Source organism: Tetrapisispora phaffii, chromosome 7 (assembly GCF_000236905.1).
Source record: "Tetrapisispora phaffii CBS 4417 chromosome 7, complete genome".
NCBI lineage: Eukaryota > Fungi > Ascomycota > Saccharomycetes > Saccharomycetales > Saccharomycetaceae > Tetrapisispora > Tetrapisispora phaffii.
This window is the reverse complement of record NC_016526.1, coordinates 786,558-808,783: the sequence shown is the minus strand read 5'-3', so window position 1 is coordinate 808,783 and position 22,226 is coordinate 786,558. Positions and strand designations below refer to the sequence as shown.

At 35.1% G+C, this 22,226-nt stretch overlaps 8 protein-coding genes across 8 annotated transcripts; 6 read left to right on the top strand and 2 right to left on the bottom strand.

Moving 5' to 3' along the window:
• Positions 1-2,501: 2,501 nt before the first annotated feature.
• TPHA0G03800 (uncharacterized protein) lies at positions 2,502-3,380 on the top strand (the record flags this gene model as incomplete). The annotated part of the gene is made up of 1 exon (XM_003686605.1): positions 2,502-3,380. One exon carries the CDS (start codon positions 2,502-2,504, stop codon positions 3,378-3,380), a length of 879 nt encoding a protein of 292 aa, XP_003686653.1.
• Positions 3,381-3,501: 121 nt separating this feature from the next.
• TPHA0G03790 (uncharacterized protein) lies at positions 3,502-4,662 on the bottom strand (the record flags this gene model as incomplete). The annotated part of the gene is made up of 1 exon (XM_003686604.1): positions 3,502-4,662. One exon carries the CDS (start codon positions 4,660-4,662, stop codon positions 3,502-3,504), a length of 1,161 nt encoding a protein of 386 aa, XP_003686652.1.
• A 2,149-nt stretch (positions 4,663-6,811) lies between these two features.
• On the top strand, positions 6,812-8,650 carry TPHA0G03780 (uncharacterized protein; the record flags this gene model as incomplete). The annotated part of the gene is made up of 1 exon (XM_003686603.1): positions 6,812-8,650. One exon carries the CDS (start codon positions 6,812-6,814, stop codon positions 8,648-8,650), a length of 1,839 nt encoding a protein of 612 aa, XP_003686651.1.
• Positions 8,651-9,461: 811 nt separating this feature from the next.
• Positions 9,462-11,276, top strand: SAM3 (bifunctional polyamine/amino acid permease SAM3; the record flags this gene model as incomplete). Its single annotated transcript, XM_003686602.1, has 1 exon — positions 9,462-11,276. The coding sequence occupies one exon, from the start codon at positions 9,462-9,464 to the stop codon at positions 11,274-11,276; it is 1,815 nt and encodes a 604-aa protein (XP_003686650.1).
• Positions 11,277-11,854: 578 nt separating this feature from the next.
• SAM4 (S-adenosylmethionine-homocysteine S-methyltransferase SAM4) lies at positions 11,855-12,850 on the top strand (the record flags this gene model as incomplete). Its single annotated transcript, XM_003686601.1, has 1 exon — positions 11,855-12,850. The coding sequence occupies one exon, from the start codon at positions 11,855-11,857 to the stop codon at positions 12,848-12,850; it is 996 nt and encodes a 331-aa protein (XP_003686649.1).
• Positions 12,851-13,641: 791 nt separating this feature from the next.
• On the top strand, positions 13,642-14,682 carry FZF1 (Fzf1p; the record flags this gene model as incomplete). The annotated part of the gene is made up of 1 exon (XM_003686600.1): positions 13,642-14,682. One exon carries the CDS (start codon positions 13,642-13,644, stop codon positions 14,680-14,682), a length of 1,041 nt encoding a protein of 346 aa, XP_003686648.1.
• Positions 14,683-16,570: 1,888 nt separating this feature from the next.
• HXK2 (hexokinase 2) lies at positions 16,571-18,031 on the top strand (the record flags this gene model as incomplete). Its single annotated transcript, XM_003686599.1, has 1 exon — positions 16,571-18,031. The coding sequence occupies one exon, from the start codon at positions 16,571-16,573 to the stop codon at positions 18,029-18,031; it is 1,461 nt and encodes a 486-aa protein (XP_003686647.1).
• A 189-nt stretch (positions 18,032-18,220) lies between these two features.
• On the bottom strand, positions 18,221-21,676 carry HFM1 (DNA helicase; the record flags this gene model as incomplete). Its single annotated transcript, XM_003686598.1, has 1 exon — positions 18,221-21,676. The coding sequence occupies one exon, from the start codon at positions 21,674-21,676 to the stop codon at positions 18,221-18,223; it is 3,456 nt and encodes a 1,151-aa protein (XP_003686646.1).
• Between the last annotated feature and the right edge of the window lie 550 nt (positions 21,677-22,226).

Genomic DNA, 22,226 nt, shown 5'->3' with positions numbered 1-22,226 from the left:
ACCCACTACCCCACCTACTCCTACACCCAGTACCCCACCTACTACCTACACCCACTACCCCACCTACTCCTAACACCACTACCCCACCTACTACCTACACCCACTACCCCACTACCTACACCCATACCCCCACCTACTCTATCTTACACCACCACTATCCTAACACCCATACCCCCCACTATCTATCTTTACACCACACCCATCTGCTAATCTTAAACGGCTATAATATTCTTCATCTCCCCAACGTTTATCATCAATACTCTTTCCATCACCATCTATTCTTTCTACCTTCGTTTTCCCTACTTTAATCCTATAACTTAACATTTATTCTACTGTCACCTGTCTTTCTCTCTTTTCTCTATCATGTTTATTCCTCCCCCCCCTTCAACCCCCCCATTACCACCTCTACTCCTCAACAATATTCTCTTCTCACTAATTATTAAAAATAACATTATGCCTACTGTTACCCGCAGCTTACCATGCGCGCTCGCGCTGTGAAACTTGAAAAAAGGAAAACAGTCGGTCACCATTAACTGTTCTATGTCATAAAAGACCAAAGGCTAAACGCAGTAACCTGTAGTTAATGAAGTAGCACTAACAAAATGTACATTGTGGAAATATGAGTAATGCCTGAATTCATATTTCTACATTGTAACCGCGTAAAACATTAACCTTACTACTTAAGTTATAGGTGAAAAGATATGGGTGTCATATAATTCTGTAGAAATGTGTTAACAAAATTATATTTACTCACTCCAACACATAAATATATAAAAGGCATGTGTATCAATCATGACACATACATAATCTATATAATGAATATAGAAATAACACAAGCAATTACAACTCGACTGATTGTATAAATTACTATTACAACAACACTACTAGTAGTATGTCTTCCCAATTACTATCTCAACATAACCACAACCACTCACGTCGCTACCATGTTTGTGAACCTCAGCACGTCCACCCATCGCCCCCATCCCCATCCCCATCTACTCATCTATCCATCCTCACATTCAATAATCACAACACACTCAACTCCCATGTCACTCCAAACCCATCACCTGCCATCCCACCATCATCTGCTCAACCATCTATCAACCATCTATCAACGTTCAACAGCTACTATCGTTACCCGCCTCATCACTCTATTAAACAACACTGCCCATCTCCCAACCGCATCCACTCGCGCTCAGAACCTAAAAATTGAAAACCAAATCAACGCGTCACATGACCGACATCTTATTGATCGTACATAATGATTCCCTACCTCACCACTTCATCCCTGCTCCATTCAGCACACATTCTGGCAACATTAACCATGTTCTACCCATACTGTAATAACTAGACGCTATATATGTTAATAGACAGTGTTATTGACCACAAATACCAATTATACTCACTATGCATATGCATTATATATCATCTATCCATAATCCCATCTCTACCTCTCTCAAACTACAAATGAATACTTAATGCTGGACATCCTTCAATGAACAAGGATCTAGATGCACTTATCAATATCATAAAATGCCAAAATATATATATTCTATGTTCCAATCGTCCACATCATAAACTTGCTATATCATAATACATATAAGAATTCACTAATCCTGAACCAGAGTTCTGGGAAATAGGTTATATCAATAACGTTGCTAGACATTATACAGTCGTATTCTATTATATACTGCACTGGGTAATTATGAACCCAATCACTCTAATATCATAGGATCCAGAACACAATATCTGTGTATCGACTCTCCATATTTAATGTGACTCTTATACTTGACAGTTATAATCCATAATATAGATATGCTACACAAGTAATCATCAATCATGTCAATGAACATCGGTTTACCACAAATCTATGACGATCAGGTCATCACAAATCCATAATTTAACATTTATCTACTGTCAACTGTCTTCCTCTCTTTCCTCTGTCAGCTTACTCATTCTGTCCCCCCTTCCCCCTCACCACTTCTTCTCCTCACACGCCTCATCTCTTCTTCGCTTAATATTAAAAATAACAATATGCCTGCTGTTACCCGCGGTTAACCACGCGCACTCGCGCGATGTGAAACCTGAAAAAGAAGAAAACACTCCGTCAGCAGGAGCTTACTCAATGGCATCAGAACAACCGCTAAACGCAGTAACCTATTATTGAAATAGCAAGGTGTGTCTATATTAGCAATAATCTTCAGTATGTCAGCTTATCTCTTCTCTTACTATTTAGAAGCTCCTTGAATGGCTACAATTGGCAGCTATTTACCACATTCCTCATATTCTGATTCGCAAGTGTCTGCTTTAATCAATTCCCAGTTTGCTATAACAGGAAGCAGAAATATATATGCTCTTGACGCTCGTTCACCAAGGGTATTTAAACAGTCATGTAATTGGAATTCTTATGTTCGTATTGCACTCACATTACTTCCAGAATCTGATTTCATTCACATTGATATGCAATGGCTAATTCCACAAATACCCAGTAACAATATACTATGTTTATATGGAAGTCGAGAAAAAACCAAACAGAGGCCAAAGAACCGCCTAAGTTTGATGTTTCTTTCACTGTTATAAAATGTGAAGCAATTAATGAGCTTTATGAGAGTATAGTTATTGCAGGTGACGGAGATAGTTGGGACTCACCTTTGTATGAACAGTTAAAAGCATTACATCATTACACTAGACCCAATGCGTCTGCACTACTTGCAATAGGAAACGATGATGTCAATACATTATACGTCTCTTCACCCTTTGGAATGTCTAAATGTAAAAATAAGGTTTATGTGGATATAAATAAGACTAAGAAAATAGATTTTGAAAAGCTCAACCAACAAATACAAGCTCGGTTTTTGGAGCAACCGTTAAGGAGAAAAACAAACACTCCGAAGAGAATGCTTGATAGGAGGTTTGCCGATGGCACAGATCATTTGAATCCTATTAAATCGGTGGAATATCTTCCTCTGTATCGGAACGATTATACCCCTGTTATATTTCTCAAATGCAGTTATGAGAATGCCAAGAGGACTGCCAAACTCGTAGCAATTGAAGGAAAACGATGGGATGATGATATTTCTCTAAAGTTCTTTCCAGACATATTTTATTCGTATTTGAAATATCCTATTCAATTTGTAACATCTAAAATTGAAGGTTCTGAATATTCTCAACTGGAACTCTGCGGTGTACCAAATCGAAACATTTCTATCGCTATGTTTAATTATATGAGGGATCGCCATTTAGAGGAGCTGGGCTATAAGTTAGTAAATCATCAGGGGGATTCGGAAGTTATATTAATAGAACCAGTAGAACGTACGAAAGATGATGATCCGCATGAGAGTATTGAAGAAGCTCCTCCATCCTATGATACTCTTTTTTAGATGTATCCATACAAGAAGATCAAGTAGTATATATATATTGATTAAGAACTGAGAGTATAACAAAAATATATTTCTAGTTTGTAGCAAATAAGTTTTAATTTAAATTATTTTAGGCAAATGATTATACATTTTCAGGGTTTGTTCTAACACTGCTGGAATTTGAATTATGACCTTGTTCAAACTCAGAATATACTATTTCTAAATCTCTTGTGTTCGAGTTTTCTTCATTGTTTTTCTCATCCGTGTTCCTGTTTAACGGCAGGAACCATAAAAGAGAGATATGCCAATACAATAATATCAAAATTAAAAAACATATCCCACAAAATATCACCAATAATATAAATGCAATAATTATCCCTGTAGAGGCACTGTGATTGTAGATATCTTTAAAAAGCCCGGCGATAAATATTGATGTAAATACAATCAGCGTTACAAAAATACCACGAAATGAAGTAACTCTTACCTCATATAACCGATTTAATTCTTCATCGGCTTCACTAATGTAATTCGACATTTCATCCGCTTTCAACTGTGATTCTTTAACTGACTGCAATATACTACAGCAGCAGTCATCAATATGTCGATTTTTCTTGAATACCCGTTTTTGTTCATTTAGGAAACGCAAAATTGGCTGATTCCCAATCATCTGGGAATCGATACATGTTTCGAAATTAGATTTTAAAAACGACATTTTTTTCATATCATTTAGATTTAACCTATAAACCGTATTGCTTTGTTCTTTTATTCTTTTAACTTCTTCCTTTACTTTCTGGAAGAATTTGTCGAATGATATGATATCATCATTTACTAGCGATTGTAAAATGATATAAGGAAACTGATCCTTCAAAATATGCAACCTCATAAAACTGGGGCAAATGATGGGTAATAAGTAGCTATTGTTTGCACAAAATATAATTGAGAAGTTTTGAATTTGCGTTATGTAAATTTGGGTACATGATCTGCGTAGTTTCTTTTCTACTAGTTCAGACTGTGTAATGGCCTCAAATAAAAAATATACCTGCTCGAAGTTTTTTGAGTCTCTAACATTTTGTCTTTCAAGTAAGGGAAGCGCTATATTTTTAATGTTGTAGTATTTGTGCAAAAAGAGAACTGCATAATTCTTGTTAGGTATAATTTCTTTAATCCTCTCCTCTATAAAGCTTTCAGCATAAATATTTTCTTCAATTGTTCTCGAGTAATCTTCAGGTCTCTCATCATTACCCAAAGGGCGAAGCGTGTTTTGGATGGTATAGAGACTTGCAATTAGTTGTTGTTCTGGCATTAGTTGTTGTTTGGTTTGTTTTCGTATTCTTTTTTAATTTGTAAGGAAATTAAAGTGTTAAGTAAATACAAATTAAAGTATTAACTAAATATAAATTCATAGAATCCTCAGTGTTTAAATACCAAATATTTCTACAAATCTCAAACTAAGGATTTGCGTTTTGCGTATGCAATGGCTACCATGCTAAACTGCAATAGTACCAGAGATCTTTGTGTCACGCCACCCATATCTGTCACTTGCGGGTAACTCCTTCGAGGATTTACCGTCTCCCGCTTTTTCGTCCCTCTCCGTTCTCTCGCTCCATCGCCCACCAAATATTTGAAATTCAACGCACAACACAAACTGTTACCCGCAGTTATGGTTATGCGCCCGCGCGGTGTGAAACTTGAAAAATAGGAAAACACCCAGTAACGACAAACCACACTGATCGTCGATTAAGACAGTTGATTTATTTTACACGGTTGGAAAAACCCTGGTATTTATACCAATGATTTCTGTCACGATCACGAAACCATTTCATCTTCGAAAAACATGTTAGATATATTGAGTGATTATGTGTTCCAATTTGGGTTGTGAACGTCCACCTATTTCAGTTATACGAATAACAAATCCTCACAAACGTGATATGTGCTCTTTCCTAATTCAAGTATGTGTTATCCTGGTTGGTCAAACACTAAGTAAAATTAGGCAAGATATAATTTTATTTTCATCGATTCTTATATATAACAGTTTTGTATATAAATAACGATTATTTTTGATACCAGTTGTTGTAAATACTTTACTTACTATTTATAAATATTTAAATACGCTTCTTCCTAGATGGGAGGAGGAGCACAGAAGCGCCCAACAGCGAATACAGCTGTATTATATACAACTGTATTTAGTAATTCTAATTTTTATTTCTTTCTATGTCTCTATTATTAACAAATATCATGCCAAGAAATTGACCGAATCATAGTTTAAACACAATATAAAATATAATATTTAATTATCTAAGAATTTCGACATCTCTGTTTAATATATGAAGTTACTAGATAAGTTACTTTCATTTCTAACAATATAAAAAAGATGCATTTTTTAAACGATGAGAATGTTTCGAAATACTGTCAAAAACAGTTATAGAAACATAAGTAATATAGTTTCTATGTCATTTCGTCAGCGATTAATGAATCATCAATCGATGCACCATTAATAACAGAAATGGTACAGAGCACAACTTGTCTTGGTTCTTTTTTCGTAAAAAATAATAGCGATGTATTAAGAGGTGTTTGAATAAAACTCACAATCAGTTAGAACCATATGCTTTGCTATTATTCGAATTTTGATTCGAAATTAAATTGGTTAAACATTTTACTCAGGAAAGACAAACTCCATAGGAAGAAGTTCAAATTGGCCGGATATGTTACTATACCGCACCTTTTTTTTATATAGCTAATTTCATTTGAATTTTTTTCTTGGCTTTTAAGACTAATATGATTCGTTTTTTAGCACGATCTTCCGTATTAGGTGAATATCGGGTGCTGTTTAGAATGTAGAAATTATTACTGTAATCTATGAACTAATTTTCTAAAGTTAAATCAATAGAGGGACGTGGGAGCTGTTAACAAATGCTATTAGTTTTGAGAGCGATGGGTGCATATTCCTAATTAAATATGACGTATATTTGCCTAGTTCATCAGTCCTATGAAGTAGCATTTCCGTTTCTGATTAGCCATGCATCATACCTTAAGGTTTTTTTAATCTTAATAGATGAATGCATCAAATTAGTAACATTTCGATATTTTCATATTACTTCACTGAGTAAAACTTGGGATAACTCATGAGCCATGTATTACGACCTAAAGAAGCAATGAAAAATTGAAAAAGGCTAGGCATCTAAGTTTTATGTGTATAGTAAATACTACAACACTAGTAAATAACAGTTATCATATTTGTTCCTCTGATTTTTTGAAAGATTTGGAAAAAAATGGAGCCAAAGAGAATTTTAAAAAATATAACCAAGTAAAGTCGATACTTTCAAACATATATAAACTAATTAATAAACCTTGAATAAGATATTGAATCAAGTTTCTTTCTAGTCCGTTACGTTAATAAAAAGATCGAATAGAAAATTCAAGATATTTTAGAAGCCGAACGTCATATTGTCAAGATGCAAATCGAGATTACTCCGTATTTGGAGAAAGCTGACGAAGACAAAATCAGTGTCATTTCCGATGTCAGATCATTGAAAAATACAAATGATTCAGAGTATACTTTTACGAGTGACTCGGAAAATGAGGTGCTGAGTCCTGGTGTGCATAATGCAAAAATTTATGGAAAGTACTATACCGAACCTTACCAAAGAATTATGATATTTTTCTCATTATTTTTAATCTGTTATGCATACGGGTTGGATAAAAAAACCCGAACCACATATGTTACTTTAGCGACATCATCATATAAAGAACATTCATTAATGTCCACTGTAACGTGCATTACAAAAGTGATATCTGCGGCTGGTCAAATTTGGTTTGCAAGAGCCTCTGACATATTTGGTAGAAAATTAATTTTCGGACTTTCTGTTATTTTTTATGTTATCGGTACGGTTATTGAGTCACAAGCAACTGAAATTTCCAGATACGCTGGTGGTGAATGTTTATATGGTTTGGGTCATGCTGGTATAGTGTTAACTACAGAACTTTATGCTGCTGATTTCTCCAATTTAAATTGGAGAGTGGTTGCTGCCGCTGCTCCCATGTTACCAAATATTATAAATACTTGGGTCAGTGGTAATATTACCGCTGACGTAGATGAAAATTGGAAATGGGGTATTGGAATGTGGGCTTTTATCTTCCCCATTTCGTGTTTGCCTTTAATTGGATGTTTATTGCATATGAGATATAAAGCTCAAAAAAATAATGAAGAGTTAAAACCAGTTTTTGTTAAACCTAGTAATATGTCTTATAAGGAATATTTAGTAGATGTATTTTTTTGGAAGTCTGATATTATTGGATTAATATTGCTAGTCGGTGTTTTTGGTTTAGTCTTGGTCCCTATTACGTTGGCAGGTGGTCTCAATAAAAAATGGAATGAAGCTCAAATAATTGTTCCCGAAGTCTTAGGTTGGACGCTTGCGTTACCCTTATACGTTTTCTGGGAAAACAAATTTGCTAAATATCCTATTATTAAACTAGAGACAGTTAGGGACAGTGGTATCTGGTCTGCTTTGTCTATTTCCCTTTTCATCGACTTTTGTTTTTACATGCATGAAACATACTTGGTAACATTTTTGCTTGTTGCTGTTAATGAGTCCAAGAAATCGGCTACGAGAATCAATTCATTATCGACATTCGTTACTGTCATCACTGGGTTTTTTCTAGGTTTAGCTATTGTGAGAATAAGAAGAACAAAAATATCAATTGTTTTCGGTACTTTAGTTTGGTTCGTCGCCCATGGTTTATTTATTGAATATAATGGTGGTTTACGTTCACATTCGGGTTTGATTGGTGCTATCTGTTTGTTAGGTTTTGGTAACGGTTTTATAAGATTTCCTGTAAGAGCCTCTATTCAAGTATCTGTAGGTACGCATGAAAAGTTAGCTATCGTGACTTCTTTATTTTTAGCCGTTGGTAGTATTGGGACTGCCATAGGCTCTGCTGTTGCGGGTGCCATATGGTCAAATGTGCTTCCAGGTCAAATTGAGTCACGTATTTCAAATGCCACAATTGCTGCAAGTGCCTACAGTTCACCAACTACATTCATTAAGAAATACAAATGGGGTACCGAATACAGAACTGCAGTAGTTTCTGCATATGGCTATGTTTGGAAAATTTTAAACATCACTGGTTTAGTGCTTGTTCTCCCATTGTTAATTTCCGCATTGTTCTTAAGAGATAGAAAACTGGAGAGTGTTCTTGCTTTCGATGAAGTTACTGACACTGAGGGCTACTCAGAAAATGAGAAAGTGCAGCAAAAGAAGCATAAATCATTTATGGATTATTTTAATTAGAGATATTCGAATCGTATTCTTCAGCATATACCGAAAAATACATAAATTATCTTTATATAATTTTATTATGTTGATATTAGTTTGAATTGAATTGACAATTTTCAGCACTTATAACGAGCAAATACATTTTTTTCTGTAGTAAAACGTAGCTTCAATCAAAAAAGAATGGATGGTTAATTGTACTCTTCATGGACTTATGCTATTGTTTGAATGGTAAATTTCATTAAACTTGCAATCGGACTATGCGCCACCACACCCACCTAATGTAATGTAACAAAACTCCGTTAACGGTTTCACTTTACTAATAAGTACTGCAGATAAGCACCTGGTCTCTAGACTTAGATTCTAATGTACGACACTACGCTACCATAGCAAAAACTAAAAAGTTATTGCAGTTAGAACACTCGCGATGTCACGAGCACAAAATTTGAATGCAGCCACTTTCCGAAAAATGTAATTTTATAATTCACAGTAAAAAGTGCGCAGAGGTATACACTTTTCCAAACACATTTCGAAATTTCGCAATTGATTTAAGATTATGTCAAAAGTTTAAGTATTCAGGTTTCTCTGTCGAAAAATGAGATGGATTAAAATTGCTTACACAATCGTCCATAGTTGTGGTGTGTATGGCACCATAATTACATTTATTAAAACTGGTATGTAAATATATTGCCTGAAGTGGTAAAGGCAAAAAATAAAATTTGTAGGTTGTGTATACTTTGATGTTAGAGTTATATAAATAGGGCATAATCTTGGCTGGTATCTGTTGAAGTGATGCGTTAGACTGTTTGCTGACGATCTCAGTCAATGTATGATATTAGAGCAGCATATTTCATGGACCGTTGGAAGGATGAGTATAAACATTCGTTCAAGTTCGAAAGAGTTTGTTAAAGTTGAAGAGGAGGCCTTTACAGAAGAAAGTAGTGCGTCATACACCAGAAATTATTCTGAGGGCACATTTTTCGAGAGATTTAAAGATTCTTTCACTAGAGTAGATAATATAGAGCCATATAGTGAGTTGGATGGTGATAAATATACCAAAGATGAACAGATACAGATGACATTGGCTGCACAGCCGTACAAGAAGAGTTTGCATCAAAGACATCTAACAATGATTGCAATCGGTGGTACTTTGGGTACTGGCCTGTTTATCGGTTTAGGGTACTCATTGGCTTCAGGTCCTGCATCTTTGTTAATTGGGTTCTTGATAGTGGGCACCTCGATGTTTTGTGTAGTACAAAGTGCGGCTGAGTTATCTTGTCAATATCCAGTTTCTGGCTCATATGCAACCCATGTCAGTCGGTTTTTAGACGAATCTTTAGGGTTTACTGTTTCTACAAATTATGCGTTAGCTTGGTTGATATCGTTTCCCAGTGAACTTATCGGTATATCAATGACGATTTCTTACTGGAATGATTCTATTAATCCTTGCGTCTGGATTGCCATTTTTTACGTATTCATTATGATATTGAATCTGTTTGGTGTCAAAGGTTTTGCTGAAACTGAATTCTGGTTATCTCTAATCAAAGTTATAGCAATTATTATCTTTATTATTGTCGGTATTGTTTTAATTTGTGGCGGTGGTCCCGAATCTAGTGGATACATTGGAACTAAGTATTGGCATGATCCAGGTTCCTTCGCTCCTCCAGTATTTAAGGGCCTTTGTAATACATTTGTATCTGCTGCATTCTCTTTTGGCGGTAGTGAACTAGTGCTATTAACTGCTGCGGAATCAAAAAACATATCCGCTATTTCTAGAGCAGCAAAAGGTACCTTCTGGAGAATTGCTGTATTCTATATCGCTACTGTTGTAATTATTGGATGCTTAGTACCGTATAATGACCGTAGACTTTTAGGTGGTGCAAGTGATGAAGATGTTTCTGCCTCGCCATTCGTTTTAGCTTTAGGCAGCAGCACAGATTTAGGTAGAAAACTATCTAACTTTATGAATTTTGTTATTTTGATTGCAGTCGTTTCAGTTGCAAATTCATGCGTGTATGCGTCTTCAAGAGTTATCCAAGCATTAGGTTCCAGCGGACAATTACCAAGTATTTGCGGTTACATAGATAAGAGCGGCAGACCATTAGTTGGTATCGCTATTTGTGGTGTGTTTGGTCTTCTAGGTTTCTTGGTAGCATCAAGTAATGAGAGAACAGTCTTTACATGGTTATTTGCATTATGTTCCATATCATCATTTTTCACTTGGTTCTGTATTTGCTTTTCTCAAGTTAGATTTAGATTGGCTCTTAAGAAACAAAACAGATCTACCGATGATATTGCATTTAAATCAATGCTAGGCATATATGGTGGTATATTGGGATCTATTTTAAATATTTTACTAATCATGGGTGAAATATACGTTTCTGCTTCTCCACTTGGCGAACCATCTTCTGCTGAAGCATTCTTTGAAAATTGTTTAAGTATTCCTTTAATGCTTCTGGTTTTCATTGCACACCGATTCTATCGTAAGAATTGGAGAGATTGGTACAAGAGTTTGGATGAAATAGATCTGGATACTGGTTGCTCCTACGACGATATTGAATTGTTTAAACATCAAAGGGAACAAATAAAGCATAAGATTCAATCGAAGCCCCTATATTATAAAATATATAGATTTTGGTGTTAATAATTTCAACAAAACGATAATTCAAATGTATATAGAAATATGTCTATTTAATAGCTTGTAATTTAATAATAGAATAATCAAAATAGTTAATAATTTGCGTAAACCTTTTTAATTTAGAAGGGATTTCTCTAGATCTTGCTGAAGCAGGTAATATATTTAGTTATTCACTCTAGAATGAAAAAGGAAGAATTTTTAATCTATTGGCATAATAAACATGATATAATTGATGGAATCTTGTAAAATGGTGTTCTGAATCTTCAGTATTGCTGACTTCACGGTAGGATTTTTATTGCCAATGAGTAATAAATATCGATATATCTTGAATTTCTGGGTAAGGCGACCGTGAGCAAAGCGATAGAAAGTGAAAAAGTTCTAACGCATTTCTGGTTAATTGATAGTGGGAATCTGAAAACTTTTAAATTTTAAAATATCTAAATCTATATAATAATATAGTTTAGTATCTTTCTATTTTTTAAGTCCTGTTTCTATTTTAGATTTCCTTTTTGCTTACTTTTCAGATGTTCTGTACTTACTCCAGATAACCAGGACTAACATTTAATTACATAAGATATAGTAAAATGGCTCGTCAATGCATCAAAAACTATTTACAAGAAAACCCAAACAAAGTTTTAGTCATGGATGGTGGCCAAGGAACTGAGTTGGAAAATAGAGGAATTAAAGTTGCCAATCCAGTCTGGTCTACTATCCCATTCATTAGTGAATCTTTCTGGTCTGACCAGTCTTCAGAGGACAGAAAGATAGTTAAGGAAATGTTTAATGACTTTATCAATGCAGGTGCTGAAATTTTAATGACAACAACGTATCAAACTAGTTTTAAATCAGTATCTGAAAACACTCCAATAAAAAATACAAAGCATTATAATGAACTATTGAATAGAATCATCGACTTTTCTCGTGATTGCATTGGGGAAGAAAGATATTTGATTGGCTGTATTGGTTCATGGGGTGCACATATCTGTGCGGAATTTCATGGTGATTACGGTGAACATCCAGAGAACATTGATTTTTATGAGTACTTCAAGCCTCAATTGGATAATTTCTTCAACAATAATAAGCTAGATTTAATTGGATTTGAAACTGTTCCAAACATTCATGAGTTAAAGGCTATTCTTTCGTGGGATGAAAAAATCCTTTCTAAGCCATTTTACATTGGTCTTTCCGTCCACGAAAATGGTTTATTAAGAGATGGCACTTCAATGCAAGAAGTTGCTAATCTTATCAAGGGTTTCGGTGAGAAATTGAACCCAAATTTAACATTATTAGGAATCAACTGCGTTAGTTACAACCACTCTAATGATATTATCAAATCTATACACAAGGAATTACCGAATTTACCATTAATTGCATATCCAAACAGCGGTGAAATATACGACACCACCAAGAAAATCTGGCTACCAAATAAAAATCCAATATTTACCTGGGACGATATAGTCAAGGGTTACATTGAAGCTGGCGTCCGTATCATCGGTGGATGTTGTAGAACCACTCCAAATGATATCAAAGCAGTCACGATCGCTGTAAAAGAACGGGCAAAAAAATACATAGATATGTGAATAACGTTTAACCATTCCTATTCATATTCAGTTTTTAACGTATTGGTTGTTTATTTTCAAAAACATAGAGTTCCCCATATTTATGTCTTCTAGAATATAAGCCATAGAAAATTACACTTCCAATTATATCTTCACTAAGAGTTAGTCAAATTTATAGATAAAACATGTGTAAATAAAGAACCTATTAATAAATAATATCTAGTTTGCATTAGCAAGTTAAAATATATACGAATGCATCGAAAGCTCAATATCCCCTTAGGACCCTTTTCAAATTTTCTTTTCCAAAGACAATGTACGACAATTAATAACAGTCACTCCGAAGGACTGGAACAGAACTGAAAGACCAAGTCACCAAGAACTAAGAAGCAAGATACTGGAACTTTCAGTTAAAAATGGGCTTCGAAGTCAAAGTTACAAATATATTAATTAAAACCTCGCATCCATTGGTAATTTTTGCTTTTTTCCAAAATTCGAATAATTAGAAATTGAAAAACTTTCCACCAAAATTTGAAAAATGAGCAATATAACGAACTAACCAGAATAAGGAAATTCGAAAATCCATACTTGTAAGGAAAACCATATACTAGTTTACATTAGTTTCCAATGAAAGTCTGGATTTGAAAAGTGTATCTTTATGTACCGTTGTTAACTATAGTGTGAATTCAAGCAAGTTATTTTAGTGGCGTTGACAAAGTGTTATTACAGTAAGTATTGTTTACATTTGGGTTGTAACAGTTTGAATTAATTGAAACAAACAAGAGGACAGTGTACATAGAATATTATCAGAAGAAATGAGTTTACAAACTAAGAATAGCAAGAGATTTAAGAAGTACAGATGCACTTATGAAGGCTGCGGGAAGATATACGATCGCCCTTCGTTATTGCAACAACACAGATACTCACATACCAATGAAAGACCATACGCATGCCAGTATGAGAACTGTGGCAAGAAGTTCATGAGACCTTGTCATTTGAGGGTCCATGAGTGGACACATTCGCAAGTCAAGCCAAGAACATGCCATGTCTGCGGTAAAGGTTTAATCACTTCGCAACAGTTGACCAGGCATTTAAAATCCCATGAAAAAAAATTACAGAGACAGTTACACAATGCAGATGTGGAAGTAACAAATAATGATGTCGTATTAATGCCAAATGGCTATAATACCCCAGCTAAAGCTGATATAACAGTGCCAAGTCTAGATACTCCTTATTCTGAAGGTACCAGAATGATAGACATTAAATCGCCTCATGGAATAATAAAAATCCCCTGTATTTACGAAGGTTGTGATATGGAGATGACTGAGAAAGACGATTTAATGAACCATATGATAGAAGAGCATTTGGTCTCTCAGTTCTCGAAATCTGATAGAGTTTTTGAAGGTAATTTTACCAATGTCGATGGCATATTTCCTAGTCCACCAAACAGCAGTGTGTCTAGTGAGAGACCATCGACAGTCGATTTGTCGGTACTGACTCAATCACAAAGGGAATCCTTTTTGCACGACAACATCGATGTTCCGATCTCGCAAGGTCAACATGTACAACGTAAAAGTTCTGCGGATGGCAGGCCCTATCCTAAATTTCTATATCAACCTGGTCATGAAGGAGCCAGTCCAGTTAATCCATTTGCATTCGACTTAGTTAACAACGAGAGTCTGATAAGAGACTACTGGTGCAATTTGAACTGTAGAGTTGAAGGATGTTCATGTAGTTCTGGTAAATGGTTTAACTCAGTTTTCGAGTTAATTGAACATTACGATCAAACACACGAGTTCGTCCCAGTTACCTTAGTTAAATATGGTTATATCAGTTTATTCTCAACAGAAGAATAGGTCTGTCAAATGTACTCACAGATGCTTCATATGTGTTACAAACTCAACAACTCAATAAATGGAAGATGGTTATGACAACACGTAGACATATGTGATTCTGCGTGAACATAAAACTGAATTCAACGGCTGGAACTGTGATTCAACACTCCTAACACAGTATAACGCACTTGCAAGTATATAGGCAGTGTCGGCGAGCTCAAACACATTTTGACACCTAACAGCTGGCGACAAGCGACAACTGTTACCGTTGAGCGCATGCCTGTAGCTATTAGCAAATGACCCAGAATCGGCCAACAGTTATCTATTTCATAATATATACACCCACTAAATAAATAATATATACTTATAGCTATCAGCTTAAGTTTTTTTTTACGAACCGACGTATTTCCCACGGTCTCTCTACTTTCTCAACGTGATATTGAATCATGCAACGCACAATCACAAACGCTACACAGCGTGGGGAAGCCGTCTCTCTTTCTCATTTCTGGTTGCAAAAATATGCACCGGCTCCTCCCCCGCATTCGACAACGGATGTCAACAAAACATCTTCTTAGCGTTCCCTTCCCCCGCTTATTATCAAAGGACATCCAGCCAGCACCCCACCTCACTCCACGATCTATTATCATCGTTACCACTCTTCTCACTATTACCTTGTTTCACCTGTGTCACTAAACAAACCCACGAGGCCTGGCTCAGATTATTCCGACCATTTTACACCAAAGCAATACTTCATATTTCAGGCTTCGAGACCAAATTAACGAAAACGGAAAAACCGATCGTTCTGGAAATCTGTTGCCCGTGCAGTGATTCTCTGCAAAAAATACTTTTTGATTTTTCAAATTTCGTATTTCGTGGATCAGAGTGTCGTCACCTGAATGGGGCATGTGCAAATTCTCGAACCTCGAGAAATCCCAAAAAGGAAATTCGAAAGCGAAAAACAATTCTAAAAGTTTCGAAACTTTTAGAATTGTTCTGAGTGCATGGTGCATAGTGCATGGAGAAGTGGGAGGAAATATGGTAAGATGGTAGTGTTGGCAGCTTGTTTTGTAGAGAGACCTGTAAACTCTGCCCACGCTCAGAGGGGGAGAGAGGACAATTAGACGATGCTGATGCTGTTGGGTTGCTCGTTGCTTGCTATTTGTTTTCTGGAAGGTAATTTCTTGATAATTGCAGTGCGGATAAATTTATATCAGAAGAGGCTTTTGAAGTGTAGGTCTTTGCGTTCATGTATACAGGAGGCATGTCGCCTAGCTTCGGAAGATTGTGTTGCGGCATCCAAAAGTTCGGCATTTGTTGTCTAGTTGGCACTATTTTCACGGCGCAGGCCTCGAGATACGTTCAAGCAATTCATGGAAAAATATTTGTTTATCAAAGTAACTGTTTGTTGCTTTGATTCAATTTTGAAGAGCCTTTCCCCCACTGAAATTTTTCTTCAATTGAATACTCATATTCGTCACAATTATGTATTTTTCCGCTGCGGAATTTTTCACTTGTACTTGGTGGGTGTGCATTGTTTATTTTAAATATATTTTACACGAAGTGTGCATGTGTGAAGCCAAATCAGTTTTGAACTGGCTACAATATCTCGCATTGCATTATCCTAGTTCTTCCAGTTCTTTGCTAAGTTCCGTTGCAACGACACCTCCACTCGAATTAATTTCTTTAATAATTAATCAACTAGAATTTTGAGAAATTTTTTGTCGAAAAAAGTTTTTCCAAAAAATATATAAAGGCCGTTTAATATCACTTTCTCCACTTTTAATTTCTTTCCTAATATTATTCTCTTCCTCGTATCCTATCTTACTCTTGAAAGTTTCCCTTCAATATTTTTTTATCTTTCGTACTATACAACGCAACAACAATAACAACTAACACAAACAATACAACAATGGTTCACTTAGGTCCAAAAAAGCCACCTGCTAGAAAAGGTTCAATGATTGACATGCCAAAGGAATTGAAAGATGACTTACAAGCCATCGTTTCTTCTTTCGACGTCTCAACCGAAACTCTACATGCTGTTGTCAAGCACTTTATTACCGAGTTAGACAAAGGTCTATCCAAGAAAGGGGGTAACATTCCAATGATTCCAGGTTGGGTTTTGGAATACCCAACTGGTAAGGAAAGTGGTGACTTCTTAGCCATTGATTTAGGTGGTACCAACTTAAGAGTCGTTTTAGTTGAATTAGGTGGTGACAGAACTTTTGACACTACTCAATCCAAGTATAAGATTCCAACTGCTATGAGAACCACTCAAGACCCTGAAGAATTATGGGCTTTCATTGCTGATTCTTTAGACTCTTTTGTTAAGGAAAGATTCCCAGAAGGCGTCGACAAGCCATTACCATTAGGTTTCACTTTCTCTTACCCAGCTTCTCAAGAAAGAATTAACTCTGGTGTTTTACAAAGATGGACCAAGGGTTTCGATATTCCAGACACTGAAGGTCGCGATGTTGTCACCTTATTACGTAAACAATTAGAAATTAGAAAGACTCCAATTGAAGTTGTTGCTTTAATTAACGATACTACTGGTACTTTAGTCGCTTCCCTATACACTGATGGTGAAACTAAGATGGGTGTTATTTTCGGTACTGGTGTCAACGGTGCCTACTACGACAAAGTCAGCGGTATTGAAAAGTTAGAAGGTAGATTAGCTTCCGATATTACTCCAGATATGCCAATGGCTATTAACTGTGAATATGGTTCTTTCGATAACGAACATGTTGTATTACCAAGAAACAAGTATGATATCCAAATTGATAATGAATCTCCAAGACCAGGTCAACAAGCTTTCGAAAAGATGTCTTCTGGTTATTACTTAGGTGAATTAGTTCGTTTATCTTTATTAGACTTATACAACCAAGGTCATATTTTCAAGGGTCAAGATGTTACCAAGTTAAAGACTCCATACGTTATGGATACCTCTTTCCCATCTAAGATTGAAGATGATCCATTTGAAAACTTAGAAAACACTGATGAATTATTCCAAAATGAATTAAACATTCAAACTACCGCCTCTGAACGTGAAATCATCAGAAGAATCTGTGAAGCTGTTGGTGTTAGAGCTGCCAGAGTTTCCGCTTGTGGTATCGCTGCTATCTGCCAAAAGATGGGTTACGAAACTGGTCATATTGCTGCTGATGGTTCCGTTTTCAACTTATACCCAGGTTTCAAGGAAAGAGTCCATGCTGCCTTAAAGGACATCTACGGATGGAAGGAAGAATCCGACTACAAGAAGTATCCAATTGTTGTTGTCCCAGCTGAAGATGGTTCTGGTGCTGGTGCTGCCATTATTGCTGCTTTAACTCAAAAGAGATTAGCTGCTGGTAAATCTGTTGGTGTTTCTAACTAATTGTAATGATTTCGTATATTTTACGATAACTTAATGTTTATGAATCAATTATGAATGTTTTAATAGAACATGTAATTATATAGTTTTATTTATTACTAGATTTATTCTAGTGATATTATATTGTATAGACTAACAATAAAACTCATTAATTATACAAAAGTTGATTTATTTTATCAAAAGATTCGAATGCTATTGAAACTGGACATCAGATCCCAAAAAATTAAGTCCATTATTGGAAGCATCTGTCATCTCTTGAGAAGAAGAACATGGAGTAGGAGAGGAAGGCGAAGAAGTAGACAAAATTGTTGTTATCGTACGTTCCACCTTTATAGGCGTAGTAACAACAGAGGGAAGGGATTTCTCATGAATTATACTATTAATTTCAGGGGAATGGTAAGAGTTTGACATTAAAGTTCCATTAGAATGATATTGGTTTTGTAGATAATCAGTTAACATTTCTTTTTCTATCTGGGCAGTTTTATTATTTAAATTTTGATTTGAATTTTGTTCCACCTTTAAAGTATGTACCTTATCACCTCTTTTTCTTCTCACAGCATTAGGAGGAATACCACCTCGACAACATATATGTCTGCATGTCATCTTGTCTTTGCAACTGTGTTGGCAGGCTAAATTTCCGTTAAGGAGCACTTCTCTTTCTGTTCTAGGATTTTTTGTGTCCTCATAGAGTGTATTTTTTGGACTTGATGCCTTACCAGTTTCTCTGTTTTTGCTAGTATCTAAGTAATTTATAAGGCTATCATCTGAAGATAATGGAATGGCATCCAGTTCATTGCTATCATTAACTTCATTCATAATATTCTCTAAAAATGTCATTTTATTTTTGTTTGAGAAATGATTTTTAAACAATAAAGTACCATTAAACTCTACCATCTTTCCAATTCCTGAAATTTCTTGGCAATTTGCTGCAAATGATATTTTTTCACATGAGGTATTTAAAATGCATTCAAGTTTATAGCTTCTTGGATGTTTCAACTGTTCGATTCCAATTCTACGAAAATCAAGAAAGGACCCATCCTGTTTTATTGTCAAAATATCAATCGATAAACGCTTGCCATGCCAAACTGCAGTTTTATAGTCACATGAAAGTTCAACTCTAAAACAAGCATAAATACCGTTATTTTCCTTATTTATAGAACTTTCAACAACTTGGACATCCAATTCAATTTTTGGTATTAATGCGACATCTCTAAGTATTTTTGTCCCCGCGCCAGGATTTAAATTTAAATAATACTCAACTTGACTCTCTGAAAGTGTAAGAACATCTTTAAGAGAATGTATACCATGACTTAGAAGTTTTCTAACTGATACTAATCCGACATTTTTAATTTGTCTCAAGGTCATTGGAGTATTATCCCAACAGTTACCATTCAAACATCTGAGCAAAAACAGTGCATTTCTCAACGAAATACCATCTTTCTTGGAAATAAATATATCAATCATAGATTTTATAATTCGATAGCTATCCTTAAGGGCCTTCATTTTATCCTGCACTAAGATTTGATGTAATTTCAGCGATCCTTCATATTTTGGAAATTCTAATCCACCAAATTCATATTGTAAAAGAAGGGATACTTTTTGGAATCCTTGACTAATAATCTGTGCCTGTTTATTCTCGGTTAAGAAGGGAAATTTAGTTAACGGCGATGAGTTTATTTCTTTATACAATCTTTTCTCGTTATGTCTCAATCTTATTCCTTTAAACTCTTCTGCTTTAGAAAGCAAAGATAACACATCAGAAAGACTTAAATTCGAAGTTACAAACACAAATTTTGTAATTGTATCAAACATAACATAATGTCGCACCAACGAAATTCCATGTGAAGTGCATTCATATGTACCATCAGTTTGGAATATAATATTGTTATCTTCCAGCTTTCTTAGTAACGTCTTACAAAACTCTTGAAGTTGAAATTCTGAATTTTTGTCTGAGGGCCTAAAATACTTGTGAACTTGTGGATACTTTGCAGGAGCCTTCAGGTATCTTACATAGAAAAAAGTGCTCTTTAACCATTCTATAAAACTATCCAAAGAATGGCACGTTTTTAATGAGATTTCAGCACATAAATGTTCTAATAAATTTAAATGTAATCTGCTTTCAAGGTTTTCGCAACCATTTATTAAATTACTATATTTTTCTTTTTTCGTGGTATCCGTCAATATTACTGCACATCCTTCATTTTCATATTGAGGTCTTCCAGCTCTACCTAACATTTGAAGAATATCTAACTCGGAATATTCATCGTTTCCTGATATGGACCACATTTTGGTTCCTTTAATTATTACCAGATATGCAGGCAAATTTATACCGACAGCTAAAGTTGTTGTAGAACATAATATTTTGATTGTTCCGTCCAAATACGTTTCTTCAACCAACCTTCTATCTTCCAATGATAATCCTGCATGATGGAATAACACACCATTATTATAACATTCATTTAGGGTGTGGTCATCAAATATAACTGATTTTTTATTTACTGACATTTCTTCCATATATCGAGATTCATGACCAATATATTTTGCCGTTGAAGCGGTCGAGGATCTAGTTGGACAGAATATTAAAATAGGTTTTTTTTTGCCATGATTATAAAATACTTCATCCAACTTTGAGTTGTAAAATGCATCTTTTTGATAATCGTTTTTATTGCTAGAGAATATCCCATATACATATTTTTTTAATGCAACTTGTCTGTAACTATCATCAAAATCAAGAACTAATGCCGGATTTTGACGATTCACGTTGGATTTTAACCAAACTGCAATATCGTTTATATTTGGGATAGTAGCACTAACTGCTACTATTCTAATATCAGGATATCTATAATTCATTCGAGTCAACACTACTTCCAATATTGCACCTCTGTTATCCTTTAGTATATGAATCTCATCAACTAATATCAATTTTATCAAGTCAAATAACCTCGAATAATCCTCCCATTTCCGTGTCAATTGATCCCATTTTTCAGGTGTAGTTATTATTACGTTTGATTTTCTTACATTTTCAACTTCTAATTGAGAAGTATCACCTGTTAGCATACCTATCCTTAAATCAACAAATTTAGAGTTCCAACTTTTTAGTTTCTCATAACATAACGATTTTGTTGGTGCTATATATAATACCTTAATATTTCCTAATTCAAAGTTGTTATTTTTAACCAAATTTAATATTGCCAGCTCAAATAAAACAGTTTTGCCTGAACCTGTTGGTGCTGATATGACACAATTTTCAGTTTCATTATACAACTGATTGAAGCATGCTGATTGCATTTTATTGAAGAGAGAGAAATCGAATACCGTTTTAAATCTGTCTGGCAACACTTCAGTACTAACTAAATTTGAATCACAATTAACAGTATTATCGCTTGTTTTCTTAATTCTAATTTTTTTTCGTTGTCTTGCCCCAGATTCCTTTTCAGAGACAGACATTCCTGAATTATCATTTATGACACTACTAAACAACGAACGTTTATCACCCAGATAGTCATCATCATCAGATAGTTCTAACTTGTCATTATTATACGTGTTAAGATCATCGTCAAGCAGTTTATTGTGAACTATGCCAACGTTGAACCATGGGCGGCTATTTTCAGAGGCCCTCTTTTTATATTCCAACGAATTCCTATCCATACTAAAATACCATCCAAAACCTTATAACCAAAATAGCACCACCACTTGTTACTAGGGAAATTAAAATGTTGTTTTGTGTGTCTTGGATGTTCTTTTGAGCATTTTTTTATATAAACAATAGCGTTCAGGGTTCCTATAAAAGTAAATCTTAGTTATTTATATAGCCGTGGGCGCTTATCGGAAAGTACTAAACAGTCAAGATTTAGATAGACTATAAGCTTCATATAACTTTGTTTAAAAGAAGGACAATGAAGACAACCGAAGATGGTTACAGTTCCTAGGATTGGTGTTGCGAGAGTGCGGATTGTATACTATTAAGAGTTACGTGTTCATATAACTCAGGGAGTGCATGGATTGGGATCCGAGGGCTTTAGAGTTGAAGTCTTCAGAACAACTCTCAGCAACATATATGCGAACTATAAGTATGCGTGCTGGAGGTGCATCATTAACGGAGTCGTAGTTATACATATCGAATCAACTTATACCTCTAGACCGACTTAGAAGTCTGTTTTGTATAGGTTGTTGGCAAGTGCTTGCAATTTGGTGGTTA